This window comes from Carcharodon carcharias, chromosome 28 (genome assembly GCF_017639515.1).
Source record: "Carcharodon carcharias isolate sCarCar2 chromosome 28, sCarCar2.pri, whole genome shotgun sequence".
Taxonomy (NCBI): Eukaryota; Metazoa; Chordata; class Chondrichthyes; order Lamniformes; family Lamnidae; genus Carcharodon; species Carcharodon carcharias.
In genome coordinates, this window is record NC_054494.1 from 17,211,218 (window position 1) to 17,238,099 (window position 26,882).

The 26,882-nt window shown below is 44.6% G+C and overlaps 1 protein-coding gene across 1 annotated transcript in view; it reads right to left on the reverse strand.

Annotated features, from left to right (window-relative positions):
• The window catches only part of LOC121270873 (tyrosine-protein phosphatase non-receptor type 13-like), a 273,076-nt gene that overhangs the window by 100,875 nt on the left and 145,319 nt on the right, over window positions 1–26,882 (reverse strand). The window contains exons 8-11 of the mRNA XM_041176429.1: window positions 20,351–20,516; window positions 17,139–17,213; window positions 15,701–15,875; window positions 7,399–7,549 (exon numbers count right to left, since the gene is read on the reverse strand). Of these exons, the coding sequence (XP_041032363.1) occupies window positions 7,399–7,549; window positions 15,701–15,875; window positions 17,139–17,213; window positions 20,351–20,516 (567 nt within the window). The remainder of the gene's footprint in view (window positions 1–7,398; window positions 7,550–15,700; window positions 15,876–17,138; window positions 17,214–20,350; window positions 20,517–26,882) is intronic.

Sequence of the window (26,882 nt, forward strand, 5' to 3'; positions counted from 1 at the left end):
TGAGTGATCATTCATACCCGGGCGCTATTTGTGGGATCGCGCCAAGCCTTGTTCACCAATAAAACAACAATAACTACATTTCAGAAGAGAAAAACCATTTGCACTTTTGGAAGAGCCTGTAATATAAAAAGAAACTGACCATCGCACTGTAGAGAGTTTTAAGGAAAGGAGCTGAGTTTATATATCACTTCAGGACATCCTTGAGCACTTTACAGCCAATTATGCACTTTTGGATTTTAGTCAATGTTGAAGTGCAGGAAATGCTGCAGCTGATTTGTGCACAGCAAGCTCCCACAAACAGCTTTTTCATAATGTGGGTTGAGGGATAAACGAAGCAAGTTAGGAGGTGTAATGAAGGGTGTCAAAAGGTAGGATTTAGGAGGTAGGTTTTACAGAAATAAGGAAGAGGGCAAGGTGATGGAGGGATTTCAACAAAAAGAATTTTGAAATTGAGATGGTGCTAGACTGGGAGCCATTGTAGATCAGCCGAGCTCAGCTATGAATGAAGATTTCAATGGCAGACAAGAATGGAGCATGGCGGATGCAGGCAGTGTAACAGAACTGAAAGACTTGTGTCTGAGAGGGTATTGGATACAAAACCCAGGTCAGGGTTGAACAGAATGCCAAGGTTAAAAACAGTCTGGTGCAGCCTGAGACTGTAGTTAAAGAAAGGGATGGAGTTGGTCATGAGGGCATTGAGTTTGTGCCAGAGGTTGAAGACAATGGCTTTAGTCTCCCTAATGTTTAGCTGGAAAATAGTATAAGTCATCCAAGACCGGCGACCAGTCAAACAATCTGACAGTATTTAGTCACTTAAAAGCAATTCATTGACAGTGTAGCACTTTTGAATAAGAACACATGAACCTAAAAAATAGGAGCAGGAGTAGACCAGATGGCCCATCAAGCCTCCTCTGTTATTCAATAAGGTTATGGCTGATCTTGGGCTTCAACTCCATTTTCCTGCACGCTCCCCATATCCCTTAATTCCCGGAGAGGCTAAAATTCTACCTATCCCAGCCTTAAATGTATTCAGCGGTAAAGCATCCATGACCCTCTGGGGTAGAGAATTCCAAAGATTCACAACCCTTTGAGTGAAGTAATTTCTCCTCATCTCAGTCCTAAATGATCGGCCCCTTATCCTGAGATCGTGTCTCTGTGTTTTAGATTCCCTGACCAGCGGAAACAATCTCTCAGCGTTCACCCTATCAAGCCCCTTCAGAATCTTATACATTTCAATGAGATCCCCTCTCATTCTTCTAAACTCCAGAGAATATAAGCACAGTTTACTCAGCTTCTTCTCGTAGGACAACCCCCTCATCCCAAGTACCAATTTAGTGAGCCATTGCTGTACCGCCTCCAATGTGAGTATAACCTTTGTTAAATCTGGAGACCAGAACTGCGCACAGTATTCCAGATGCAGTCTCACCAAAATCCTGTACAATTGTAGCAAGACCTCTTTATTCTTGCACTTCAATCCTCTTGCAATAAAGGCCGTTTGCCTTCTTAATTGCTTGTTGTACTTGCATGCTAACTTTCTGTGTTCCTTTTTTTCCTTTCTTTCATGGTGTTGCTGTCTGGGCCAACATTTTTATTGCCCATTCTAATTACTCTTCAGAAGGTGGTGGTGAGCTGCCTTCTTCAACCACTGCAGTCCATGTGGTGTAGGTACACCCACAGTTCCAGGATTTTGGCCCATCGACAGTGAAGGAACGGCAATATATTTCTAAGTCAGGATGGAGGGGAACTTACAGGTGGTGGTGTTCCCATGCATCTGTTGCCCTTATAGGTGGTAGAGGCCATGGGTTTGGAAGGTGCTGTCGAAGAAGCCTTGGTGAGTTGCTGCAGTGCATCTTGGACAAGCACACCCAAGTCTCTTTGAACATCAATGCTTACAAGTTTCTCGCCTTTTAAAAAATATTCTGCTTTTTTATCCTTATCTCCACAGTGAATAACTTCACACTTCCCTATATTATACTCCATCTGCCATCTTGTTGCCCATTCAGCTAACCTGTCTATATCTCTTTGCAGTCTCTCTGTGTCCTCCCCGCAGTTTACCTTTCCAACTATCTTGGCATCATCAGCAAACTTTGATACGTCACTCTCTGTCTCTTCACCTAAGTCATTAATATAGATTGTAGACAGCTGAGACCCCTACACTGATCCTGTGGGACTCCACTATTCACTACCTGCCAACTTGAAAAAGCCCCGTCTATGACCACTCTCCGTTTTCTATCTGTTAACCAATCCTCTATTCATGCTAATATATTACCCCCAACTCCATGTGCCCTTATGTTACCTATTAACCTTTTATGCAACACCTTATCAAATTCCTTTTGGAAATCCAGGTACACTGCATCTACTGGTTCCCCTTTATCTACCCTACTAGTTACGTCCTCAAAAATCTCTAATAAACTTGTCAAACAGAGTTTTTCTCTAGTAAAGCCATGTTGACTGGTTCTAATCATTCTATTCCTTTACTAAGAGCACTGTTAAGGCTTCCTAAATAAAAGGTTCCATCATTTTCCCAACAACTGATGTTAGACTAACTGGTCTGTAGTTCACTGTTTTCTCTCTCCCTTCTTTCTTGAAAAGCAGTGTAACCTTTGCCAACTTCCAACCTATTGGGACCATTCCCAAATCTAAGGAATTTTGGAAAATCATAGCCAGCACATCCACTATCTCTGCTGTTATCTCTTTTAGAACCCTGGGGTGTAGGTCATCAGGCCCCAGGGATTTGTCAGATTTTAGTCCCTTAAGTTTCTCCAATACTTTTTCTCTGCTGATATTAAATTCCCTAATTTGCACACTCTTTTTAGCCCCTATGTTATTGTCTATTTCTGGTATGGAACTTGTGTCTTCTACTGTGAAGACAGACACAAAATATTTGTTCAATGCCTCCGCCATTTCCTCATTCCCCATGATAATTTCTCCTGCCTCTGCTTCTAAGGGACCAACATTTACTTTAGCTACTCTCTTCCTTTTTATATCTTATAAAAGCTGTTAACAATCTGTTTTTATATTTCTGGCTAGTTTACTCTCATATTCTATTTTTTTCCCTTTGTATCAACTTTTTAGTTGCCCTTTGCTGGTTTATAAAAAAATCCCAATCCTCAGATTTGTTACTGTTTTTTGCAACATTGTAAACCTCTTTTTTAAATCCAATACTGTCCTTAACTTCCTGAGTAACCTATGGATGTGTCTGTCCTGCTGAGTTGTTGTTCTTCAGTGGAATGTATTTTTGTTGAACATTTTGAATTTTTCTTTAAATGTTTCCCTCTCATCATTTACCATCATACCTTTTGTCTATTCGCCCAATTAACCTTTGCCAATTCTCCCCTCATCTCTATGTAATTGGCTTTGTTTAAGTTTAATATCCTTGTTTGCGATTGGAATACATCACTTTAAACTTAACATGAAACTGAATGGTATTATGGTCGCTATTTCCCAGTAGACCTTTTACTATGACATTACTAACTAACCCTGCTTCATTAGGTAATACTGGATCTAAGGTAGCTTTATCCTTAGTTGGTTCCACTATGTACTGCTCCAAGAAACTATCACAAAAATGTTCTACAAACTCATCTTCTAGATCATTCTTGCCAATTTAATTGCCTCAGTCTATATGAAGATTAAAGTCCCCCACAATTATTACATTTTCTTTGTTACCGGCTCCAATAATTTCTTGCCTACTGCTCTGCCTGACAGTATAACTACTGAAGAGGGAGCCTATAAACTACTCCAACTGTGCAAATGCATTGTGGATGTGTGAGATGCTATATGATTGCAGTTTTTCCTTTACAGCATTTGAGGGGGGCCATATCTTCCCAACACTGGACTTCGCATCTGTTTTGCAATGCTGTCAGGTATGGTGAAAAGCCAGCTTAAAAGGGGCAACCTGAGATTCCAAACCCACGTGACATTTCGATCAGTTTGACCTGTCCAATGACAGGCTTCCATTGAGTGGATAAATTTAAGAGAACTTCTAGTTTTAGAAATTAATGGAAAACAGCAAAAAGTCAAACTCACAGGGCCTGTCAGATGCAGCTGAGCTAGCAAAAAGTCTCCAGGCAATAGCTTTTCAGCATCATATTCTCTTGGCAGTTGTGCAACAGATCAGGTTAGAGATCTCGGAATTCTGAAACAACATCCTTATTATTCCCACATTGCTTTGGAACTAGAATTACTTCTATCTATTCTTGCCAAGTGCACATTTACATTTCATCCAAATAATGTTGTAGGCGACTCCAGAATGCCACTGAGTACCAACTATTTACAGTATTTTCTATTGTTTAATGGAAAGGAATGTACTACCTTGTTACTTTTCAAACTGCGGCCCCTGAGACTGGAGAAGGGTGTAATATATACCAAGTTTCGTGGGCATTGATCCTGGGATGAGGGATTTTAGTTACAAGATTAGGTTGGAGAAGCTGAGGTTGTTCCCTTGGAGCAAAGAAGGTTGAGGGGAAATTTGATAGAGGTGTACAGGATTATGACAGGTTTTGATAAGGTAGACAAAGAAAAACTGTTCCCATTAGCTGATACAATGACCAGGAGACACAGATTTAACGTTTAGGGCAAGAGATTGAGGGGGGATGTGAGGAGGAACTTTTCTTACACAATGAGTGCTAATGACCTGGAACTCGCTGCCTATGAGGCAGGTGGTGGTGGAGACAATTGAAGATTTCAAAAGGAAATCGGAGAGGCACATGTGGGAAATAAACTTGCCAGGCTAAGGGTGGGGGAATGGGACTGATTGGATCACTCTACAGAAAGCCGGCATGGACTCAATGGGTCAAATGGCCTCCTTCTTTGTATTTATAAGGCTCATAAGCCAGGAATGGGCATTACACTGTTACTGATCAAAAGCTTAAAGCAGGGCATCTAAACTTTATCTCCCTGGACTTCAATAGTGAGTGTGTTCCATAAAGCCTCAGCGATGTGTGGGGTGGGGGAAATATGTAAATCTTAAATTCATGCTCCCATGAAAGTCAAATGCAAGATTTCGGAAGCCTGGTTTAGGATTTTTCCAATGAGGCAATATTGCTCTGAGCACATGCCTTTCTAAATCTCGAGATACACATGATTCAAACAGGACGAAAGCTGTAAATAAAAATCTTAAATGCAAATCGACCTTCCAGTATTGGATCATCAAGGATCACAGGCCATAATAACCCATGGGCTGCAGTCTGAACATCCAGGGTATTAAGGGCTATTTTTCTTCCACACGAGTCAATAACATCAATACACTTAACGCAGAATCTGTGACCAGCTGTCTGCATGTAAATCAGAGGTAATTTTAACACCCCAGAGCTGGTGAGATAGAGTGGCTGGTGTATGGGGGTTCAAAAATTGAGAAGTGGGAATCCATTTCATCTCCAAAACACCCACTTCTGGTTTTAACAGAGATGCTGGGGATGGGTGGGGAAGGGGGGCAGTAGGGGGGGTGAGCTGCTAGCCTTCTGTCCAGAAGCAGGCCCATCATTTAAATATTTATAGGAGACATCTCCAACTTTAACCCCAGTTTTACTTTCAAAGACTTTGGGCCACATTTCCTTGGGCTCAAGAAACCCAACAGCTAAAATTTTACATCAGATTACATAGCATAGACGGCACAGAAACAGGCCATTCAGCCCAATCTGTCCATGCCGGTGTTTATGCTCCACTCAAGCCTCCTCCCATCTTTTCTCATCTAAATTTACCATCGTAACCCTCTAATCTCTACTCCCTCATATGCTTGTCTAGCTTCCCCTCAAGTGCATCTGTACTATTTGTTTCAACCACTCCCTGTGGTCATGCATTCTGCATTCCCACCACCCTTTGAGTAAAGGAGTTTCTTCTGAATTCCCCATTGGATTTCTTAGTGGCTATCTTATATTAATGGCCTCTTGTTAAGCACTTTCGCACAAAAGGGAACATTCTCTCTGCAAGCGCGGCTAGAAGGGCTGGATCCAAAAGGTAAGTGCCTCTCCAGCACTGCTTGTGGGCCAAGAGGAACGGGAATGTTCCTCTCCCTACAAACTTCCCACTTCACACCTGAGGTCTACGTGCCCCATGAGCTTCCCCTCACCCATCTCTCCATCTAACACTATCAGCACAGCCTTCTATTCCTTTCTCACTGATACATTTAGACCAACTTCCCCTTAAATATGTGTGAACGTGATTGTGCATCAATAGGTCACACAGAATAAGCAGAAAAACTGTTCCAACTGTACAACCCCATCTCCCAGCTGTGAAATCAAATCAGTATATAATACCAATTGCAGGCACAAGGGAGTGATTTCGGGAGCGTGATCTAATTTTGGTTTGGAGATATTTGAATAGCATCATCAACTGCTTAAGCTTTAAAAGATTTAAGTTTCAATTCTCTAATTTAATTATGTCATCAATAGCCCTCTCCCCAAGGAACGCATGCACTGCTGGGATAAATCTCCATGAAGAGCATCTGTTCAGAGGTTCAAATGCAGGTGACAACCTGCAGGAATCCCCTGGAGGTATAAGGCTTATCCTAGAGAATCAGGCAGAACCTTTAACACAGTTTCATCTTCTGGGGGCTTCTGCTTTAAGTCAAATGTGATCAATTTACAAAATCCCAGCCAGGCACAAAGCTCTTTCCCCTCAGCCATGACTTTTAGAAACTTGGATGCTTAGGTTAAAATGGACAAAACATCAAGGCCACAGGTATGTTACTCATGGCGCAAACATACAAGATCACCCCTGACATTTGCGGTCCATGGAATGGTCGAGCTTTGTGGCTCAAGAACATAAGAACATAAGAACTAGGAGCAGGAGTAGGCAATTCAGCCCCTCGAGCCTGCCCCGCCATTCAATACCATCATTGCAGATCTCATTTCGGCCTCAACTCCAATTTCCTGCCCTCTGCCCATAACCTTTCAATCCGTTACCAATTAAAAATCTGTCTATCTCCTCCTTAAATTTATTCAGCGTCCCGGCATCCACTGCACTCTGAGGTAGTGAATTCCACAGATTCACCACCCTTTGAGAAAAGTAATTCCTCCTCATCTCTGATTTAAATTTACCTTAGCCTAAGACTTTGGCCTCTCATTCTAGAATGCCCCACAAGGGGAAACATCTGCTCCACGTCTACTTTGTCATCTTATATACCTCAATTCGATCTCCTCTCATCCTTCTAAACTCTAGTGTGTATAGGCCTAAACTGCTCAATCTCTCCTCATAAGACAGGCCCCGCATCTCTGGAATCAATCTAGTGAGCCTAGAGAAGGCGAAGAACATCCTTGGTATGGAATGAAATGCATTCTGTATCCTAGATATCCTGACCGGGGTTTTCAGTGAGTGAAAAATTGCCAGCAAGGAGGAAGGAAAGGCAGCCATGATAGCATGAATGAGAGAGATGGAACAAAAGTTCAAGCTGTTACTTACTGAATTAAACTGAAGTTCTCAACGAAGAACTTTATTCTCAGGAACAGTGTGAAGTTGACAATTGCCGGTTTCTTTTTGGGCTGATCCTTCCACCCACTAGGTGCCACCTTGTACAGCTTGGTAAAATGGTCAAGAAAAAAGAATTCCTTATCTGCAAAATAAAAGGAAGGGGCAACACCCCACAGGTTAGAGCCAAACAGGTGGCAATGCAAGTTGTGTTGCAATGGCTGATAGGAGTAAGCTTAATCAAACCCAGCTTACGGATCTTTCTATCTTAATTCTTGGGCTAAACAATAATTTTCACCAGGGTTTGAGATACATAGGAAGACAGGCAGATGGTGTAAGAGAGATAGAGAAAGAGGAAAATAAAGGGATCAGATAGATAGCATGAATGAGAGAGATGGAAAGAGCAAGTGCAATCAGATATGATAAGCAAGAGGTAGAAAAGAGAGAGACTGACAGAGGGCATGAAAAATCTGATAATTAAGTAGATAAAAAGGTAAACAGTATAGAAATAAGTTAACAGGGAAAACAGTATGGAGTACTTCTAGTGGCACAAAGCTTAAGTGCAGCACCTAGTGTGGTACTGAGCCAAACACACTGGGCAAAATTTTCTGCCTGGCCGGCGGGGAGCCGATACCCACCTGAGGCCTGCCCGGCGTGACATCCGGCGAGAAGCGCTATGCACACGAAAGAGCGCACATCTCCCTGAGGCTAAGTGCCGCCTCAGGGAGATCGGTGACAGTTTTAAAAATATTAAAAGTAGAAAAAGAAAATTCCCTAACATGTCCCCCTCATGCGACAATATGAGATGGGACATGTTCATAATTTACATTATAACTTTATTAACGTTTTTGCAACCCTGCACGAAACCTCATCCCGCCGGTGGATGAGGTTTCATGTTTTCTCCAGTTGCCGCCGGGTCTCTTGGCCAACCTACCAACCTTAAGGTTGGACAGGCAGGTCCTTTAATTGGCTAATTTATCCCGTCAATGGCTTCAATTGGCCATAGATGGGTCGGCGGGCACGCAGCTGATTTTGCTGCACCCTCACCTTCCTGAAAATTAAACTTGGGCACGGTGACATCGGGGGTTCCGCCTGATGTCATCCCATGTCATTTTACGTGTCGGTGACTGGGCCCCGCCCCCTGCCCACCCTCTGCTCGCCGATGGCAAAATTCTGCCCGGCGAGTTTAGTTGATAGCCTATGTGTAATTAGTTGATCTAAGACAGGCAGCAGTCAGGCTGTAGAGACCAAGGGAAAAACCAGCTAGGGTTCGTGTTCCTAGTCAGTTCCTTCTCATCTCAGCGTGGCTGATTTGGTTGCACTGTGGCCTCAGAATTAGAAGGTTGTGTGTTCATATCTCACTCCAGGACTTGAGCACATAGGGCCGGGTTTTTACCTCGTCTGGTAGGCACGGTGGGCGTGTCTGGGAATGGCCACGAAACTGACCGCCGCCCGCGATTGGGCCCTGACCACGATTTCACGCTGGCTGGCCAATTAACAGTCAGCCGGCGTGAATCATGCGCTGAAACGCTCGGCGCTGCCTGGATGGGGGGAGAGGGGGAGAGTGGAGAGGGGAAGGGGAGGGGAGGGGAGGTGGGAAGGGGAGGGAGGGAGGGAGTGGTGGGGAAGGGGAGGGGGGTAAGGGGAGGGGGGAGGGGGAAGGGGGGAGTGGCAGGGAGGGCGAGCACAGAAGTCTGCACATGTGCAGGGGTGGGTTCACAGAAAGCTCCCTGAAGGCACAGAGCTGCCTCAGGGAGCTGAGAACTTTCGACACAAAAAATAAAAACTGGAAAACTAAGGAAAACGTGACCCTGTTCATGTGACTCTGTTAAAAATGAGGATTAAAAATTTTTATTTTTTTAAATCAATGGTCGAGACCACATCTCATCTGTGGATGAGGTTTCACAAAAAATGCAAAGGAATGAACAAATGTACAGCAATGAAGCTGGTAAATCCTTCTGCATATTTCTTACAAAATCATTTTCAGTTTTTAAAATTAGCTTAATCACAGATGGTGGACCGGACACTGACAAAATATGCTTATATTTTGTGATAAATCTAATTTCAGCTATATTAATAAGAACATAAGAAATAAGAGCAGGAGTAGACCATTCAGCCCCTCAAGCCTACGCCACCATTCAATAAGATCATGGCTGATCTGCCCCAGGTCTCAACTCCTCTTTTGTGCCAGCTCCTCATAGCCCTCATATCCCCGATATTTCAATAAACAATCTACCTCCTCTTTAAATACTTTCAGTGATCTAGACTCCACAACTCTCTGGAGTAGAGAATTCCAGACATTTACCCTTCTGAGAGAAGAAATTCCTTCACATCTCAGTTTTAAATGAGTGTCCCCTTGTTCTGTAACTATGTCCCCTAGTTCAAGATTCCCCTATTAGAGGAAATATCTTCTCAACGTCTACCCTGTCAAGGCCCCTCAGAATCTTGTACATTTCAATAAGATCACCCCTCATTCTTCTAAACTCTAATGAATAAAGGCCTAACTTGTTTAGCCGTTTTTGATAACTCAAGATTATTATTATTCTTATTACCCTAGGACTGATCCTTGTGGCATTCCACTAGTTATGTCTCTCCAACCTGAAAAAGATCCATTAATCCCGACTCTGTCTTCTGTGTGTTAGCCAACCCTCAATCCAAATTAATACATTACCCCAATACTGTGAGCTCCTAGCTTGTGCAATAACCTTTATTTATTTATTTACTAAAGAGCATCAGGTTAACACTTGTATCAAGGAATATTCTTTAATGCAAACAAAAACATTCTCAAATGCTCTCTGTTTGTGCTGGTTCATGGCAGGTTTTACATTCGCCGATATGCAAATGAGTCTGGCTTCATGAAGGGGAAATCAAACCTGACAAATGTATTAGAATTCACTGAGGAGATAACAAGCAGGATAGATAAAGGGGGACCAGTAGATGTAATGTATTTGGATTTCCAAAAAGCGTTCGATAAGGTACCGCACATAAGGCTACTTAGAAAGATAAGAGCCCATGGTGTTGGAGGTGGTATATTAGCATAGACAGGGGATTAGCTAAGTACTAGAAGACAGACAGTTGGGATAAGGGGGACATTTTCAGGATGGCAACCTGTAACTAGTAGAGTGCCACAGGGATCAGTGCTGGGGCCACAATTTACAATATATATTAATGAATTGGATGTGGGCAGTGAATGTACTATCGCCAAGTTTGCGGATGACACAAAAATAGGTGGGAAGGCAAGTGGTGAGGATGACACAAAGAGTCTACGGAGGGATTTAGACAAGTTAAGTGAGTGGGAAAAAAAACTTGGCAGATGGAATATAATGTGGGAAAATGTGAGGCTTTGCACTTTGGGAGGAAGAATAGAGGAGCTGAATATTATTTAAATGGAGAAAGGCTGAAGAAAGCTGCGGCACAGAGGGATTTGGGAGTCCTCGTGCATGAATCCCAAAAAGCTAACACGCAAGTTCAGTAGGTAACAGGGAAGGCAAATGGAATGTTAGCCTTTATTTCAAAGGGAATGGTGAATAAAAATAAGGAAATCTTGCTAAAATTATACAAAGCACTAGTTAGACCACACCCAGGATACTGTGAACAGTTTTGGTTCACTAGGTTGATCCTGGGTCTGGAGGGATTTTCTTTTGAGGAGAGGTTGAGTAGGTTGGGCCTGGAGTTTAGAAGAATGAAAGGCGACCTTATTGAAACATATAAGATGCTTAGGGGGCTTTGCAGGGTAGATGCTGAGAGGCTGTTTCCCCTTGTGGGAGAGTCTAGGGCCAGAGGGCATAATCTCAGAATGAGGGGGCGCCCATATAAGACAGAGATGAGAAGAATTTCTTCTCTCAGACAGTAGTGAATTTGTGGAATTCTTTACCACAGAGGGCTGTAGAGGCTGGGTCGTTAAGTATATTCAAGGCTGAGATAGACAGATTTTTCATCAGTAAGGAAATCAAAGGTTATGGGGAAAAGTCAGGAAAGTGGAGTTGAGGATTATCAGATCAGCCATGATCTCATTGAATAGCGAATCAGAGTCGATGGGCCGAATGGCCTACTTCTGCTCCTACGTCTTATGGTCTTATTATAAAACTTGAGGGGGAAAAAGCACTTCTCAAAACTCAAACAATTTTCAGCACCCAAAGCTGAAACACTTACTCGTGTTGTGTATGTGGTACCTTATTGGTTATGCTTCTGGAATACAGTAACCCAGAGCTTATAAATTCAAATCATGGCAGGTTGTGAAATTGAATTCAGTCAAGGCAAAAATATAAAAACACAAGTTGCACTTGTGGACATCAGGCGAGGGACAGGATTGCTGCCAGTTCCTCCTGGCTCTTCTGCCAACATTCAGTGTTTATGGTGCATATATGAAGAATGGGGGGCAGAGTGAGGCACCAGGTATCTTGTTCCACCTTCTGAACAAAATGCCGTCAGCATGAGCCGTGAGTAGGCCAGAGGCTGGGAATTCTATGGCACGTAACTCACCTCTTGACTCCCTAAAGTCTGTCCACCATCTACAAGGCACAAGTCAGGGGTGTGGTGGAAAACTCTCCACTTGACAAGATGGCTGCAGATCTAACAACACTCAAGCTCAACACCATCTAAGCAGTCCGCTTGATAGTCACCCCATCCAATACCTTCAACATTCACTCCCTCCACCACCGACACACAGTGGCAGCAGTGAGTACCATCTACAAGCGGCACTGCAGAAACTCACCAAAGCCCCTTCTACAGCACCTTTTCCAAACCCGCACTCTCTATCACCCCAGGAGGACAAGGGCAGCAGATGCATGGGAACACCGCCACCTGCAAGTTCGCCCTCCAAGCCACACACCATCCTGACTTGGAAATATATCACCGTTCCTTCACCATCGTTGGGTCAAAATCCTGGAACTCTCTCCCTAACAGCACTGTGGGTGTACCTACACCACATGGACAGCAGCGGCTCGAGATGGCGGCTCACCACCACCTTCTCAAGGGCAATTGGGGATGGGCAATAAATGCTAGACTTGCCAGTGATGCTCCCATCCCATGAAGGAATTAAAAAAAAGCCACCGTCATCAGGAGTCAATGAGAAAGAGCTGAAAAGAAAGTTCGGAAGACCGGTGTATGATTCAGATTTATGAAGTACTCCCGAAAAGATCATTTTATGCCGGTGGGATTTTCTGGTCCCACCGAAGTCAATGGGCTTTTGAACAGCTTGCCGCATTTTACGGCCTCGCCCCCGCCTCAGTGGGGCCATAAAATGCGGCACCCTTGTGTGTAAATAAACATTGCGAAATGATTTTGGAATCTGATCATCTTCACCCGCGTTCTGACAATTCATGACTGACCTTGCCACCCTACCTGCAAAAGGCCTGCACTTCTAATTAGCTCGAAACCACGGAGGGGAGACTTCTAGCGTAGCATCTGGAGGACGTGATAGGCCAGGTTTTGCTATCACAATTTCCACCAGATGTCCCCTGCCAGCCATGAAATTTAATTTTCTAATCGGACTCACACCAGAGTATTCGATCGTCTCCAGACCATTGCTACAGAAACCCTGCTTGAGACAGTCTCAGTAAAAATGTTTGGGGCTTTTAAAATTACTTTGAGTCACGATTGTCCTCTAGGATGAGCGAAGACATTCAGTTAATTTATTTCCACATTATTAGCCTGGTGGTTTGGGCACATTCTCCAATCGGCCCACCTGCTGCCAGGAGCCCTGTTATCTTTCTTGCGAGAGCGACTGTTGGATGCTTGCACTTTGTTAAACCTTAATTTACTTTGACAAATTGGGTCTTGTTTCTTCATTGAGTAAAGCTCCCTAATTTCACCCCCGCGATATTCACCAAACACTGTGTTTGCTTGATGATGATTGAAAAAATAATTAAGGAAAGGTAAAGCCCCCAAATGATGGTAAGTGAATAATCTATCATAATGCACACAAAAATGCCCCTGCTCTTTCACTTATCGGTTATATCCTTCAATGAGAAAGCAGAGACAGAGGTCATAAGGCTGTGGCTTTATTATTAATATTGACTGCTGCCTGTTCTAGCTCTCTTCTCTCAGCAGATCTTGAACGCTAAGCTCTCTAATGTGAAGTGAAAGGGAGGGGGATGCTAAAGACTGAACTGTCACTGTGAACGTTAGTTGTATCCAAGCATTGCTGCACTTGAAAAGGAATAGATTATGAATTCATAGAAACCTACAGCACAGGAGGCCATTCAGCCCATCACATCTGTGCTGGTTCTTTGAAAGAGCAGCCATGCTTAGTCCCGCTGCCCTGCTTTGTGTCCATGACCCCTGTAAGATCCTCTCCCTCATGTAAGTAGCTTTTCATTATAAGAAGCTGCATCCCAGACCAACTACCCAAACTTCTCTGCAAATTTTCCTTTCTCACCTGAGGACATCAAGTCCTTTAGTGCAGAGAAAATCTGGGCCTCATTTTAACCTGTACAGATCAGAGGGGGTGGTGTGTGGGCAGGGGGCTGGGTTGGGTGGGGGGGTGGGGTGTGGGGATGAGATTCTGCATCCATTACAGCACAGTCCACCAGGAATTTTGCAGGAGTCCACCAGGATGGTCAGAAACTCGGTTGAGGCCCCGATAGATCAGGCGACTGGGGGGGGGCTTCCCTCTCCCGATCTCTTCAAGGAAGCGGGCTTGACAGGATAAATACCAAGGAAGTGTTTCTCCTGGCTGGGGAATCTAGAACACAAGGTGAAAGTTTCTGAGGGTCCGCCACTCGAGGAGAAACCTCTTCGCTCGGAGAGTTGCGAGCCTTTGGAATTCTCTAATCCAGGAGCCACGGGTGAGAGGTTGATCAATTTATTGGCTACTAAGTGTATTGAGGGCTATGGACATAATGTGGGAAGGTGCAGTTGAGGTAGAAGATCTTGCTGAGTGGTGTGGCAAGTTCAAAGGGCAAAATGGCCTCTTTTAGGTGGTATTTCTAACATTGTTATGGGGTTAAATTTTACAGGGGGCGGGTAGGGCATACTGCTCCTGCCCCCAGTTGAAATGTCAGTCGTGAGCTGACCAGCTTTAAAAAAAGCTGCCCTGCAGCAATAATACGCTGGTTTGAGGGGGGTGGGGGCAGCTTTAATTAGATAATTGTGGGACTTCTGCCCCTCAGGAGAACAATGTCCTGCCCTCGAGAGCCGCCAGCCAATCTGATTGCCTGGCAGCTGAATGAGCACAGCAGCACCAGAACCCAGTAGTGGCCGCTGCTGGGACTACAAGCAGCCCCGAGAAGGAAGGCATTGGCCCGGATCTTCCATTCTCCGGGCAGTCACACCCGGGAAATAGCCGCGGAAGCTGCGCTGGGGTACCCCTCCAAAGTCCCCACGCAAGGACTGCACAGGGATTGCCCTGCATCTGGAAGCCTCTGAATCTCTTGATTTAAATTCGAGACTTCGGATGGTTCTGAATCAATTAGCAAAATGGTTACCCAGGAAAAATAGAAGAATTAGAACCACTCCTAACTCCTGGGTAACTATACAACATTCCACCTGCCTCCCAACTGGATCCGCTGACTAGTCCTCCCACAACCCAACAACATCAGGCTATCATCCCACCACCAGCCACCCGCCCCCCTCACCGACTACCCTCCTGATCCCCTCAACTACCCACTAACCCCCCAACTACCCCTGACCCCCCAATTAACCCCACACCCCCCAACCACTCTCTTGAACCCCCAACTATTCCCCCGAATCCACCCCCCCCCCCACCCCCCGGCCACCTAACTAACTTGTGCTCCCCAACTACCCTCTTGACCACCTGACCACACCCCAACCCCCGGACTACACTCCCCACCCCCACTAGCTCCACTACCCTTAACTGCCCTGTCGACCCTCAGCTACCCGCCCCCAACACTGCCCCCCCACCGTCCCTCCCCTCCACATCAACCTCAATAGGCCTAAAGGCAGGCGGGCTGCTGCCCTACCGGCCCACTGTATTATGGGAGAGAGCTCAGGGGAGGTTGGGAAGTTGAGTTAACCACATATTTTACGTGCCCCCTCCCCCACACCCCCAAAGCCCTCTGCAAATACACAGACTTGGCCCGGGAGTGGGGGGGTTGCTGAAAATCAACCCCCCCTCCGCCACATTGAAGTATTCAACTTGTAATTTTCCGATTGAAATCCAGTGGGAACTTTTGAATATTGGAAAACGTGAAAACGTGGATGATTGAATTGTCTCGAAATCTAACAACAAAGCAGCCGTATTGCCTACTCTTGGTTTAAACAAGACTCGCTGGCAACGTTTCAGAACTGGCTAAAGATGGGACAGAGGATCTTTTGATGATGCTGCAAGACTCACCTTTCAGATAAGCGAGGCCAAAATAGAAGTGCTCCACAAGGTTCGTGTAAGCCACAACCATGTCAAAGACATCACCGCCCTTAGACTTCACATCGCATTTCACATCCAAACACTGTCCGTTTGGTGTGATGACACTGAGCTCTCGTTGGGATAAATGCACTTTTCCTTTCTTGCTCTGTAAAGAACAGGAGCTATTACTTGGTTAAGGTCATCACCTGACAATAGCCGTGGTCACATCAAGACAGAATGCAGCGAGTCACAGAACGTCACGGATGTTTTCCAACCTAATTGTAAAATATCTTGGCATGCGGAAGGGAAATGGAGATCTTGACCTCCTACCTCCTAACCTCCTACTCCTGTCATTCAAATTGACATCATTAACCAGGAGAGTGTTAAAATGTTAATGTTAATGGTGTCACTAAATTATGAATGTTCTTTTAATTATTGCTGGGAAAAGAGACATGCTGTCACTGTTTTCTTGCCTTGCACTCATCTGGACAGATACAGGGAGCAAAGGGAGCAACAATTTATACTGCATGAGAAAAGGGTGCAAGTCTACTGTGATTGATTGAGGCATTGCCATGGAGAAGACACCAGGGAACTATTGTTTAATTCAAAGAAGTCCCAATGTCTGGACATGTTCCATTTGCCTGCAGAGGGCAGGACCCTGAGTATGAATATGTGTAGCTTCTAGCAAGCATAAGTGAGCCACATTGTGAGCCCCAACTGATAATCTTAAATTGGTTGTCAGTGTAATTCTTAGCACAATCAGGATTGTTCAGCAAGTGCTATCCAATCGCAGAATCACATTGAATATTAATTGTTATGTTCTGGGTTTTAATTTGTTTTTCACAAGGATTTGAAATGCTTCTATATTAGTTTGCAGTCCCCTATTCGACAGCTTTGCTCTACCGGACTTTCCCTTTACTCCAGGAGGCTGGAATGTGTCATAGACTCTTCCATACCAGGAACACTTATTGATACCCTGCTGTACGTCACTACCTGGGAAACAACACGCTCAGAGGAAATAAAATCAATTGCCACAAGAGAACGCGAAGTGTTTCCCCTATGAGCAGGAAAGATCTCTAAGTAAACCCAGAAGCTATTCTGCTGAAAGAGTACAGAAATGATCCATCACAGAGTGCAATGTTTCACATGCACTTAAACAGTTATCTCGAATGTACCAGGCCATTTACGTATAATGAAGGAAAGAACACTGCTGTCAGTGCCAAGGCATTTGTCGAGGCTGACAGCTTTTGAACGTGGCCTGCAGGCTAGTCTCCTGAGTAACTGAAAGCGGGATGCAGAGCTGGGATATGCAGTGCTTTACTTCAACCAACAGTGCTGCCAAGCGACTGTCATTCACTCTTGTTGATGAGCACAATGTACAAATAATTTGCAAACATAAAATGGTCACACAGTAAACTGGATTGCTCACCACAATGGAGCCAGGTAAATCTAAAGGCATCGCAGGGTCCCCAGCCACTTTAACGAACTCTGGTCCCAAATATTGCTGCCAAAGAGAATAGGAAACATATCATAGAATCATATACATCAGAAAGAGGCCACTCTGCCCATCATGCCTTTGTTGGCTCTTATAAAGAATTATCCAATTAGTACTGCACCAACCCCTTTCATCACCACCCCACTCTATTCCCAGAGCCCTTCAAATGTTTTCTTATCGAGTATCTACCCAATTCCCTTTTGAATGTTAGAACCAAATCTGCTTTCACTACCCTTTCAGGCAACGCATATCAGATCTGGGATGTAAGGTCATTCAACAACTAGGAGTCAAGCTACAGCAACATGAAGGACAGCACTTGTATCATAGCAACAAAGCTGCTCGGATTCTGACAGACTGAGAATTGCTTTAGGGTTTCAGATGTCACGAAGAATGCATTTGCCTTTTAACTTGGCATGGGCTCTGGCTGAAAGGGCTGTACTTGGTTGGCGCAGTGAAAGGCCTGACAACAGGCCAGAAAGTCAGGGCAACACCAAATTGTCCATTTGGGGGAGTACTGGATGGAATCTCTGACAACCTAGCAGCTAATGAGCTGCCATCAGCGCTCCCATCCCATGAAGGATGAGAGTCCGCCTCCAAGCGCCGCTGTCCAATCAGAGGACTGGCAGCTCTTCAATCTCAGCACCGCCACCAGGAGCGGTGGCCACTGCTGGAACTGCAACCAGCTGCAAGACTCAGTGATTGACTCTACCTTAACAGCAGGATAGGTGGGTTGGGCGTCGACAGGGGCAGTCAGGCAGGCCCCAGTGAGGAGTGGTGAGGGAGGTGGTGGTGATGGCTGGTGAAGGCATGGGCAGCTATTGCTGCCAAAGGGCCCCTCCATGGGTCAAAGAGCACCCGATTAGGAGGGCTCCCCGTCTCGGGGCCACAGCGTGGCCGCCAAGGTTCACCAGGGGGTCACCTCAGGTGGTGGATGACCCGTCCGCAGCTGGTAAAATGCCAGTGGCAGAGGGGAGAGGCTCTTAATTGGCCACTTAGGTGGCACAGTTGGCCTTTGGGCAGGAGGGCCTACCTCCACCTTCCCCACCTGCTGCCAAAACACCACGCTGGTGGGGAGGTGAGGGGCACGCTGCCCCCCTCCAAATTGTCTGGACCCCGTCTCCCAACCTGCTTGTGCAGGGCCTATAAAACTCAGCCCAGTGAGCACAAGTTCGCACAATTTAATGAGGAACTAATGTTCCACTCATCTGCAACTTTATCCCCATACAGCAGCCACATGTTACTAGAAGCTAGTTCGCAACCAGTGGCAATGTTGGGGGGTCCATGGATTGGGGTGTCACATACAAGATTCATCGGAATTTCCCCCGGATCCTGCCAAATATAAGGAGCGGCCTCCGTGAGGATCTCCACCTCCTCTGTCTCTCCCCCCACCCCCCCGCCCCACAATGTAGCTCGGCCCCTGTTTCTGAGAGGTGGGGTGGGGGGGGTAGAATGCTTACAACCATTAGGCTGCTGAGGGGTGAGGGCAGTAACCACTGCTCACCGCCACCATTCCAAAGGCAGAATTTTACGTCCAGCGGGCAGCTCCGCGCCTGACCCAAGCGGGCGTAAAATCGCCCGAGCTGTCCCGACATCATCGCGCGCCCACGCCATATTTCGCCTGCTGGAGCAGCCGGAAGCGTGCCCGCTGACCACTGAGCGGGCAGCTAAGCCCATTAGCGACGCAATTGGCCGCGATTATTTGGTGGCCCCGTCCAGCCTGTGCAGTTGGCGGGCGGGCAAATTGGCCGGGCGGCCTCTACATGGTTGGTGAAACCTCATCCCAGGGCGGGATGAAATCTCCGTTAGGGAAATAAAGTAAAAGGAGAGACGTCCGGGGAACAACATTTTTACGAGGAATGCTTTCAGGTGCTTGATGGTGCCGAGCAGATGTTTATTTGCCGCTTTATTACATTATTTGCGGGGGGGTCTGCAGCTCCCCGAGGCAGCCCTCCGCCAGCAGCGAGCTCTCTCGAAGCGTTCACCCGCTCCCGGGGTGATGTCACCGCCCACTCTCTCCCCACCACCCCCCCCCCGCCTCCCCACTACCCCCCCCCCCCCCCCCCCCCCCCCCCCCCACCACCCGCAGCAGCGCTGAACTTTCCAGCACGCGACTCACGCTCTGGTTGGCCGTTAATTGGCCCGACAGCGTGAAATCGTGGTTGGGAGCCAATCGCGTGCGCCCACCGAGGGTAAGATTCAGGCCCAGTTGTTTGAGCACCGGCAGGAAAATGTTTAACGAATTATATCAAACCACGGGCAGTTTTCTCTTTGGAACTAAAGACTGGAGCCTCTTCCAACCTTGGCACTGGAGTCCCACGCTTTTCATATCTGTGAGTTCATAGAATTGGTTACCCCAAGAAATATTCATACCTCTGAGAGAAATTAACATGTATCCCGTTCTGCACTCACTCAGGTGGAAAGAAAGACTTGCATTTATGTAGCACTTCCACAATCTAAGGACATCACACAGCACTTTACAGCCAATGAAGTGCTTTTGAAGTGTAAACCATTGTTGTAATGTGAGAAACGCAGCAGCCAATTTGCACGCAGCAAGCTCCCACAAACAGCAATGTGATAATGATCGGATAATCTGTACTTGTGATGCCGGTGAAGGGGTAAATATCATCCAGGGCACAGGTGATAACTCACCCACTCTTCTCCAAAATAGCCCCATGTGATCTTCTCTGCCTATCTGAGAGGGCAGACTGGACCCCAGTTTAACATCTCACCTGAAAGACAGTACCTCTAACAGTGCAGCACTCCCTCAGTACAACACTGGGGAGTATCAGCATTAATTTTTCTGCTTAGTTCCTGGATAGGGACTTGTGACCCAGAGGCAAGAGGCACAGCTGACACAGACGTAAATGTCGATTGGGTGGAAATCTCCCTGTGCTACTCTCTTGAACACTTGTGTGAAATGTTAATTTTGCACACGACCTGACAGGTAGTCTGCTGTGTGGCCGATGAACAACTGCGCTCTGTAAAGGCTAAGTTAAGAGGCCATTCCTTTTTAGATCCTGGGAACCATGTGCAAAGCACCAATGTGGAGGGGAAAGTGAAACATGAGAGGTTCAGCTCTGCTATGATATTTGGCTGTTATCTCCTTACATTACAGAGGTCACGAGGAAAGCTCAATGGGATCTTACCTTTCCCTTCTGGGGCAATGAATAGGCAACAGAAGCAGCTCTCGGAGGAGAATTGTCTGCCTTGTCCAAAAGTGCGGCTTCTAGATATGACCCACCACTCAGCAAATAGCCACGTTCACTCTCCTGTTGAATTCCACTGGAGTCGATGCTTAATGTACTTATGGACCTTTTTAAGGAAACAAGGGGGGAAAAAGAAACAATTATTCCCAACTCATTCAACAACAACAGCTTGGATTTATATACCACCTTTAAAGTAGGCTTCACGAGAGAGAGATAAACAGACCCAGACTAATGTGTCGATAACACGTGCTTGGCAATACGCTGACTAATTATTATTGAAACTGTTTCTGCTGTCGTGAGGATTGGTAGCCAGAGGGCACAGATTTAAGAAATAATAATTTAAAATGCTAGAAAATCTCAGCAGCCCTGTCAGCATCTGTGGAGGAGAAACATCAGAGTTAACACTTCGAGTCCAACGTGACTTTTCACACAGATTTAAGGTCTTTGCCAAAAGAAACAGAGGATTTGAAGAGAATCCTCTTCACTCTGTAAGTTATGATCTGAAAGTCTTGGGGGGGAAAGCAGATTCAATAGTAACATTCAAAAGGGAATCGGCTAAGTACTTGAAAAGAAAAAAAATGATTTCCAGGGATATGGAGAAAAAGCAGCGGAGTGGGGTTAATTGGATAACTCATTCAAAGAGCCAGCACAGGCAAGATGGGCCAAATGGTCAACTTCTGTGTTGTATGACTTCAAAACTCTTCCCAGTCTTTTTTTTGCTGTGGGTCGTTTATCACAGAAAGACACTTTTGCAACACCTTCAAACAGGGCTCAGGAATCTGGGCCCTGACAGGTATCTCCCCTGGGACTAACTTTTCTGTTTCTTTAACAAGCACAGACGTGCAGTCATTTTCCGAGATTTCATTATATTGGCAGCATCTTCACACATGGAGAGAATGTGTTTTGTTTTTAATTTCTGCACGAGGGAGCCCTTCAGCTCAGCCTCAGAAAAGGTAACTGTCCTAATGATTTTTTTGAAAAGCGATTTTTTTTCACATTGTAGCACAATTAGTTAAATCACGTGTAACTTGGTCACTGCATCACAACTATAACAAATTGCATTGGTCTCTGCTGCTCTAGGTATTATTCTGGGGTTTCAGCAATTCATATAATTTTCTAGGCACAGCCTTAGCTCCTTAAGAACTAGAGTGTTCCTTCACTTGACTAAAATCTGGATAATTTGACTGGACAAAAACTTCTCATTTTCCCCACATTCCTTGAATAGGCAAAGCCATACCAACCAACCCAATATACCATTACATGACAAGTGCAGTGACATCAAACTGTACACTGGCTTCACAAAAAATGCATCTGTATACAAATGAATAAAAAGACAGATATTTATTGCTTTGTCACGCACACCTTTGAAACATCACCTTCTGACACAGTGAAGTATAACACTTAAAAACAAGAAACGATGATGTGTCAGCATTGTGCATTTAGTTACTAGATACTGTTCAATTAAAGGTAACAGGGTAACATACTTCTAATTCATAAACTGACTCCTTTACAAGCCATGCATTCCAATGTAAGGTTATTATTTTATCTTGTAAACAAAGACACATTTATGTAACACTTTTCATAACATTCCAAAGCACTTACAGCCAATGAGACACTCTTTTAAAATATAGTCACTGTTGGCAACCTGACAGCCAATCGGCACACAGCAAGCCTCAATTTGAGTTCTCATCTGAAAGACTGCACCTCTGACAGTGCAGCATTCCCTCAGTGCTGTACTGGGAGTGCTAGCCCAGATTAGGTGCTCACATATCTGGAGTGGAGCTTGTACCCACATCCCTCTGAATTAGTGCTACCGACTGAGTCACAACTAACACCTAAATACAATGATGTAGGGTTTACCTGAAACATTAGTACTGTATCTCCCAAATAAGTTTAGTTGTTTGGTAGGACAGAACTTGAGTATTGCTGAAAATAGAGACATGTCAAAGCTTTTCGTCTTGCACTTCAGTTTAAAAGTTGTTGTTATCCCCTTATGTTGGGATTTTCTTGCAAAGTGTCCTGATAAGTGCAAGATGAAAAGCTTCAACATATCTCTTTTTTCAGCAATACTCAAATAAATCTAATTAACTCAGGATATTATGCATTTGGAAATTGTTGTCCACGTGTAAATTGTAAGTTAGATGTGGATCGTTAAAAAATCCAGGTGAGAATTTACCCCTTGCGTGTACGGTTCAACACCACACCCTGCATTGTATTTCCTAAATAAGCTATCACATCCCCATGTTGGTGCATTTATTTTTTAACATCGGCTTCTGAAATGGATGGTCTACCAGAATCAGTTGCATATCTAGGCTTATCGTATCTGTTCATGTATTGTGAATTATTCCAAGTGGGTAGAAAAATAGTGGGTTGGCATGAATGTGCGGCTCAAGGTCATTTAGTAACCATGGTTTTAGTTGTTTATGTACTGAACAGATAACACAATTTAACCCATGAAGATCTAAAATTGATTCCAATGGCGGAGACCCTATTAGATTCTACAGTGTTACACAAGAAATACCCTTCAACTGCAAGGATAAAGAGCATCTGTGAGATTTCTAATTATAGTCACTGATCAATCCAAGGACATTAACCGCACCTTAACATACAACTATTTAATTATCCTACATGTTGTCTGTGGTAATATAAATCAGCAAGGAGGAGACAATGGCTAATAAGCATTAATTTAAATGAACAGTTTTGATGGTGTCATAAATAATCAGAGTGAAGCTTGAGTCGTTTGCAAATGTCACCTGGATCGTACGATTGAGTTACTGCCTTAACTGCCAGACATTTATTATGACCAGCAGATCTCCTGTGGAACTGGTCGCAGAGATGATGAAGCTGGGCTGAGGCCTGACAGGGAGTGTGAAGCTAATAGGAACCATCGATTAGAATCATAAATTCATAACAGAGAGAGGCCATTCGTTCCATTACCCCTGCAGCGGCCAATATGAATGCATCTAATCACAAGACACTGGGCTGTATTTCACATTCCCAAATTGGGCACACTACCCCCACCCACCCCACCCCCACCCACCCCAGCGCTGATGATAAATTCGGTGTGACCCGGCATCGTCACGCCAGTCTCTGATCGTTCAGAAGTGGCACGGGTGCCGAAATCAGCAGCCCGCCTGCCATTTTGAGACCATTAAACTTGTCGACAACCCAAACCTTCGCAATTTTTCGTTGCCCGCTGCCCTATTGAGGTGTCGGACATAAAATTTTGGCAGCCTTTTACGCCAGCGAATATGAGGCGGCACAAGAGCGGCAGAAAACGCCTGCCAGCTGCGCCATGGTTGACTTTGCTGGGGGAGGTGGCAGCATCTGCATGATCTTTAATGCCCTTTTTTTTTAATCTCATGTGTGCCCTGAATGAATAATAAATAAATAATAATGAATAATAAAGACTGATTCCGAGAGCAGGGAGCCTTTACAATTCTAAATGTGACGGCGTCATTACACCCCCGCCACACAATGTTCCGGCTTGCAGTGTCGATTCTCAGGACCCACAGGTTATAAATTCGCACAAGGTGTCATTCATATTCCACTGTGAACGGAGCCGCAACAAAAAATTCATCGCTATTACTTTTTTTATATCGACACAAATTTACAAGAGCTGACTGTATTGTGGCATCTAAAAGCAGACATGAGAAACTGGCCCTGATTATAATTGTGAGGTCGCCTGGGAGCAAGGGGAAGGGTTTGTGGTCGGGAAGCAAGCTTCCTATACGCCTGTGATTGGTCTCCTTACCTCTGGACTATCTAATGCTTGACTGAACACACAGAGATGGCGGGACAGGAGCAAGTGGAGCCCTCGCTTTCCACCTCCCTCACCCTGACTAAGAATGTAAAATCCAGTCCCTTTTATGCATTCTAAATGTACCTTGTGTATGTTTTTGTTAATCTAAAATGGGAACATTAATTGTGTTTCATATCGGGCAAAGAACATGATTTTTAATCGGAACTGAGGATACATCCACTCATATAATGCACTGTATAATAATTAACAAAATACAGAACGGAGAAAGCTATTAATAAAATAACGTATTTTTACCAAGATACAGCTCTGTCAAAATCTGCTAAGTATTCTATTCCAATACGCTAAGCACAGTTTGAAAATCAAATCCACCTATCCAATGAGCCTCTGTTATTTTATTTAAATGAATGTGATGTTTTATTGATATGAAACAGCAGAATGTTCCAAGAAAGGATCCCAACTTTGCATTCATTGTTGTTCCTTTCCTTGCAAAGCCTTTAAAGGTAGGATATGACATTTGTGACACTGTAATTCCTTAAAGATATCCTGAACCGGATCAAACCCTCCCTTCTGCCATTAATTCATTTGTGCTTCAAAAGAAAATTGCTAACCTTACAGTTCATTGTCACTATACTATTATTAAATGATATTGTCTGCTTGGCGTATATTTGGCACACACACATTCTCTCATTTGTCAAATTTCTAGTCAGTTTTTCACACATGCACACACACAGGTTGAAGGATTTCTTAAAAATGCTGTCGCACAATAAATCAGACTCTACCATCTCCCTCTCTCAATCCATCACAGATTTCCTTTTTTCTCTCTTTTTCCCATCTGTTTTGCTCATTCATCCTCTGAATCTTTTCTCTTTGGTTGCTCCTTAGCATGCTTGGAACAAAGTGATACAAACTTCTTGGCCATTGTATTGAAATTAAGAAGCATTGTACTTCCTCCCACGCAAATTCAGTTCTTGCTGTGAGCTCAGAGTGGCCTAACTCAGTGTCCCTCATTCTACAAAAACAGCAAAAACTTGGGAAAATTGTCACATCCAAGTTTTCCTCCTGACTTGGACATATTCCACCATTGCCTCTTGGCCAAATACTTGGAATTCCCTCCCTAGAATTACTATCAGTGCACCATTGTCAGAAGAGCTACAGAAAGAGACCTAACGTAATTCCCTCAAGGCAACAAGTCATAGACAATAAATGTAGTCTTGTCAACATCACTCACACCCCAAGAATCAAACTTCTAACAAGTGTGAACTCTTCTACAATTTAGAGGTTTCTAAAGCCCAAGCTTGGCATCAGCTAAGAATTATTTTTGGATTCTTTATTCTTGCTCTTTTCTGTCCTGCTAGCTTTCTACACCATGAGCTGAGTCCTCCACCTAGATTTCTTCATTTACTAAAAAAGAAAGGCCTTCAAACACTTATAGCCAGCAAAGCTAGCTACTCCCTATTGCCCGTGATCTAATTGGGAAATTGGATTTGGAAAGCCTGCTGTGAACAAAAACCATTCCGTAAACATTACCCTGACTGTACTCGGAAAAGGTTTACCTGGGCACAACTCCATATTACCACCAATAAATTCTAATATCCAATCATTTTTTGCACCAGCAAGGCTGTATGGTTGTAAAGCCACGTTGAATGCTCTGTACTAACCACATGGTGCAACTGGTCAGATGCCTATCGAGGAACAATCATATCAAACAAGTATTAAATCAGGTCAAACATAATGCCCCTGCCCCTGCTCCTCCCCATCCCCACTTCGCATTTCCACTCACTTGTACAGCCAGTTTCCTTCACCTTTCCTGTTCTCACTTTAACTCTGTACACAGCCTCTACAATGCGTTCTTGTGATTTGGTTGTACCTGACCATGATAGATTTCAGTGAAGGCCTAATCTCACGCATGGCCTGTACTATCCACTCTGACCTGGCACCCTGAGTCTAAGATATTTTTGCAGCAACTTCCCACTCCCTCCTTTTGACTAAGGCCACTCTCCTCATCTCCAACAAGGTCAATAGTAACCACGTAACTCCACACTAGGTCGACTCTTAATTCACACTAACCTGACCTATTTTCACGCAGCCTCCCAATTATCACTTCATCCCCACTCTGGCCCCTGATATTGGTTGATCACATTCTAAGCTTTGTACCTGCTGTAGTTAGGCTATTGAAGGCCCATACTTATGCACAGGCTCTTATGAACACTCTGAGTGTGGCTGTGGCACCTTTAAGAATCTCCCTTTTAAGGATAATTAGAATTGGAATAGAAGAACCTGGACTGGGAGGGGTCTTTCCCTAGCCAGGCGAGCACAGAATTGGAGATTCTGGGGAAATAAGTGTAGTATTTAATTGTCCTGTGTTTGATTATTTGAGTCTGTTTACTATTGATGCTGACTGTGCTTGATTGGTTATGCCTGGGTGTGAACTCAGAGAAAAGAAAACAAAGCTCCAGGACGAGATGGAAGGCAGAGCTGAAGCATGGAGCAGACATTTTAAAGCACTGCGAGTAAAATCTGTTACAAACATAGAAACTAGTGTCATCTCTGCATAGATCTGAGATATAAAATGTACAACAGTAAAGGTAGAGATGGATTGGGAGTTAGATAGTTAAGAGGCGCTGTGTGGCCTGCATTAAAATGAGGTATATTGATCAAGAACTATTGTTTGTAAAGAGAGGTGGCTCCACCACATTAGAGCCTCGTAAC